The following is a 5,077-nucleotide window of genomic DNA, read 5'->3' as shown; positions in this document are numbered from 1 at the left end:
AGTGACTTATTCCAACATCCTCCCTTAATTTAGTGACTTATTCCAACAAATAGTGCATTCAATTTAATTGAAGTCCCGATGTAAAATGTCTATAAATCTGTTATAAGAATATACAAGCACGTAAATAATATAAAGAAAAGATTGATAGGGTTTCATATAGACTGGACTCTTCGAAGCAGTTGAAATCATGTACTAGATTTATACTATTTTAATATAAAAGATGCTTTCATGCAACAATCTACAGAAGCTTATACTTGATTTTTTACAAAAATGCATCGAGAATTCGTGCAACTGATATATGTTTGTCAACCTTATATACAAAATTCAATCTTGAAGAGATTGAGCTTGCTTGGACGAAACAAACATCATGCAAAGAGGAGTGATTTTGGCAAGAGCCAAAATTGAAGCCGGAATAACCCATACTCCATCTCCGCATATAAATCCTGATGCCACTGCAGGTACAAATATCTTTGCCATTCTTGCATTTAACCTCTTCCAAATATATACTAGCAGTCCCCCAATAAACATATCAATAGCCAGGTATGCTCCTAAGTAGAAGGGAATGGCCATAGCCATGGGAATAGGCAGCATTCTTGGTACCCTCTTGGGAAGAATATCAGGAGCAAAGCTTATGAGAATGGAGACTGCAAAGAGAGCACAACTGAATGAGAAGCAGTATTTAGGCAATGAAGAAACACCTTGTACGCCAGTTATGGCCATTTCTCTATAAATCACAGCAAATGGTGCCCTGTAGAGCCCATTGGGATCCCCAATGTCATAGGCCTGCCGTAGAAGCCAAAAAGTGAGAGGACCTATTATGCAACCCATTGCACCCCCTGCCAGCTGACTTACGAACATTGATCTTGTAGACGAGAGTGTGAGGTAACCAGTCCTGAAATCTTGCATCAAATCAGAGGCACTTCCAACTATGTTGAGCATCAAAACACAGGCTGCCAATCCTGCAATCACTCCTCCCTCTTTTCCTACCCAAGCTGCAAAAATGAACAAGCCCAAATTCCCATATGCTGTTTCCTAGTTCCAATTTGTCACCCCTACACCATATGCATTGCAGAAAGCAAGAATTGGGGCTCCTATATAGCAGGTCAATATATGGTACCATGATAGGGTAGGGAAGATGATGGGCACTACTATTGTTGCCATAACAGAGAAAAACACATAGGCACTTGTTGCCACCCATAGAGGGATTCTGTCCTGTGAAAATACAGAATTCCTTTTCTTCTCCTCCGCTGAAAGCTCTTCATTATCAACAGCGCTACCTGCATTAAGAGGCTAAGATCACAAAGCTATTTGAGGAGTCCAACTATGAAATCTAGCAATTTTTTATTAGATTGTGAGAGAATTTTTTTCTCAAATCTCTCACAGATCACACCTTATTTTCTGTCTCTACCACTTTAACCACGGAACGTAATCTAAAACATTGATAGAAAAAAATTCCCACAAATCAAATTCAAAAACCATTAGATTCCTATAAAACCTCAAAAATTTATATCTGTAAAAAGTCCAAATACGCATAAACTAGAAATAAGCAAAGAGGTTATAAAATCTTGGAACTACGAATGTATCCAGACTCTACACTAGCTTACCTGTATTGTGATTATTATGGATTTTCAATTTTCAGACCCTATTAATGGATTTGATGGTAAGAACCCAAATCTTCACAAAGTTGTAAAGCCCGTCTCCAAGAATCATGGCGACTGAAAAGAAAACCTGCAGAGAAAATAGGAAAAATTACTGATAGGAAGGACTGCCTGAAAATTTACTGCTATGGAAAGGATATCAAAATTTACTGCTATGGAAAGGATATCTTGAGCACAGTATATAATATGTAGAGTAGTCTGGTAAAATGATTCTAATGTTTATATTAAACATTGTGGCAAAATGCAAGAATACTTACATTCCAAATCACTGGAAGCTATCTTTTTAGACGTTTCATATATTTTCTATAAATTCTTCAAAAATCAAGTTGGTAGTTGGCATTAATTTTCTACAGTTTGTTAGGTTGAGATGTAAGAGTGTCTGGTATGTTTTTTATGGTGGAAATCACACTCAGCTATCTATCATGGGGAGAAGAAATTCAATGATGATGGACTTTCCTCTTTCTGATAATGGACTATTGAATGTGATGTGAGATGTTGAATTAAAAAATACAGAGAGTATAAAACTAAAAGCTTTTGCATCTTAACTAAGCTAATACTAATATATTACTAATTTAATACAAAATATAATTGATTATGGTTGAGTAAATTTAAGTTATTTTAAAAGACCCAAAATATTATAATCAGAATTTGTTAAAATATCACAAATGAATACTCCATGGCAGGCCTGGAATTTGATGGTCTTTTTGCACTTTTGAACATGTGTATGACAACAGAAAAATTTATAATTTGTTAGATTGACAGGCAATTTTTTTAAAAATAAACCATATAAAATTATAAATTTTATAACTTTAATAAAACATAAGATTTGACTTATACAAATATTACAAAATAAAACTATTATTTTAAATTTATAAAAGTTTAATCTCTTTAGAATATTTATTAATTTGTTCATAAATATTTAGATTTCTTTTGAATATATTTAAATAATTTCTAAATTAAAAATACTAGCAATTGCACGTTTATGTACGTGAAACGATGAGCCGATAGGTTGTGGCATGTAAAATAAATTATGAAAAATATTTTAGAAAAAATATCATAGAACTCTTAAAGATTATTGTCTTTAATAAATTTATATAAAAAAATTGGTTATTAAAAATATGTCAATTCTATAAAGCAATCAAAATTACTTAAAATTAAAGTGTGTAACAAATTCATTTTAAGGAAAATCAAATTTCAAAATTTTTTTATATATATAATTATTATGAAAACAAATAAATTAACATTTACAAAATTTTAATTATATGATTTGTTCCATATTACATTTAAATAACTCTATCATGTTTAATGTCAAATCTAATTTTTAATATTAAAAGTTTATATTTAAAATTTCTCAAAATATAATATTAATAAAATTAATAAAATTGTTACATTTTTTGTATCTCATATATATTTATGTATGTAACAAATTTATTTTAAGAAAAATAAAAAATTAGAAATAAATTCATTGAAAATGAACATAATTTTTTTTTAAATAAATAAAATCGCATATAATCAATATTTGAATTATATGATTTATTCCTTATTATATTTAAATAACTCTATCATATTATATGTTAAATCTAATTTTAATATTAAACTTTTATATTCAAAGTTTCTCAAAAAGTAATCAAATTCATTTTAAGAAAAATAAAAAATTAGAACTAAATTCATTGAAAATAAGCATAATTTTTTTAAATATATAATAATTATAAAAATAAATAAAGTTACATAACATCAAAATTTGAATTATATGATTTATTCCTTATTACATTTAAATAACTCTATCATGTTATATGTTAAATCTAATTTTTATATTTAATTTTTTTCAAAAAATAATATTAATAAGATAAAGAAAAAATTTACATATTTTATATCTCATATATATTTTGTGTTATATCTCTTCAAAAAAAAATTTTTAATAGAGTTCCTATCTTATAATGTTTTTAGAAAAATCTACAACAATATCTATTTGAAATTTAAGAAAGTTTTTTAAATGAGATAAATTACAATGTTAAAAGGATAAAAGAATAATTTATTTTTAGAAATATTTTAAAATGAGTTTTAAACTCATGTTAGAAAATCAATCCAAAAATCAAGAGGGCCAAGTTTTTACGGCATTCTGCCATCCTACCATTCTTTATATTTTTCATTTATAGACTAAAATTACCCTATTTTTTCTTGAAAAAGTACAAAGCTGCTTAAAAATATGGTTTTTTCTATTATAAAGTCTGCTACAAATATTTGAATATTTTAGTCTAATGAGAAACAATAGAAATAGAGTAGTCCCACTTTAAAAAGTACATGTATCAAGAAAATGATATCTAATATGTTTAGCTACGAAAATTAAATTAGTTTTAAATAAAAATGTAATATATTACTTTTAATAAAGAGTCAAATTGTACCAAGGATATGATAATTTGATATTTTGAAATGGAAGGTATAAATATTAATGTTTGACATTTTCACTATCCTCTTTTTGTCCATATATGTGTTAAAGATTTGTATGTCTTATCTATTTCATCATGTGATGTCATTCTATAATCAATCATATAAATTGAACCACTTAAATATAAACTAGTAGTCACATTCTTTTGTGCAGCTCACATGTTTATAAATAAGGGAAAATATATAACATTTAAACACCATATTCAATAAACTTTTTGTAGAAAGAAAAAATCGCACTTAGAAAGGTTATTATTATGGATATAAAACTCAAAGAACTTATCCATAGAAAAAGAATTACAAATGCATAGTAAAAATGTTTACATGGTATGCATGTATGTAGAGCATAAATCTTCTTTGTGATAAAACAAACATTATTTCCATGGTGCAGAGATGCCCACGTTTGATTTAGGTGATCTAAATGACCAATCATACATTGCCAAACTGATGTATGATTGGTTAATTAGTCACCAAATCTAGCAATGAATTAGTAGCAAAGGCATGACATGTGAAAGGCCAATTAAATCTGTAGAGAAAATTCGAGTCTCTTTAGGAAAACATCATTTTTGAATCAATGAGCTATGAATATAGTCTTGTAAAACCTAAAAATTATCATTGAAAAGGGAAAAAACCAATTTGCAAAAGCCCTTACCAGGTATCAAAGTAACGAATACATTTTTAGTATTTAATTTAAGAAAATTATTTTGTGTAATGGAAATCTATAATCTTGAAAGAAAGAACATTTACATTTCTTATCCATGAGTTTTAGAAGAAGCTACTCATTTCAGCATTAGACATAATGTCTAGTAGATAGCTTTCAATAGAAAAAAAAGTCTACCATATGTAATTGCATACTTTTAAGGTACACTTATCAACTACAGGGCATTTCTTTCAACGTAGCTAGAGGATTCAATACCCTATAGTTTAGATACCAATAGCATTACATGCGATAATTCTAACATTCTAGTGTATCTTCT

At 28.1% G+C, this 5,077-nt stretch overlaps 1 protein-coding gene across 1 annotated transcript; it reads right to left on the bottom strand.

Moving 5' to 3' along the window:
* Positions 1-236: 236 nt before the first annotated feature.
* LOC149551535 (Oligopeptide transporter OPT superfamily protein) lies at positions 237-1,278 on the bottom strand. The gene has a single exon (XM_089789701.1). It carries the CDS (start codon positions 937-939, stop codon positions 325-327), a length of 615 nt encoding a protein of 204 aa, XP_089645827.1. The 5' UTR covers positions 940-1,278; the 3' UTR covers positions 237-324.
* Between the last annotated feature and the right edge of the window lie 3,799 nt (positions 1,279-5,077).

This window comes from Cupressus sempervirens, chromosome 6 (genome assembly GCF_028749045.1).
Source record: "Cupressus sempervirens isolate cs-2001-9-10 chromosome 6, ASM2874904v1, whole genome shotgun sequence".
NCBI lineage: Eukaryota > Viridiplantae > Streptophyta > Pinopsida > Cupressales > Cupressaceae > Cupressus > Cupressus sempervirens.
Note: the sequence above shows the minus strand (reverse complement) of the source record. Positions and strands in the feature narration are given on the sequence as shown.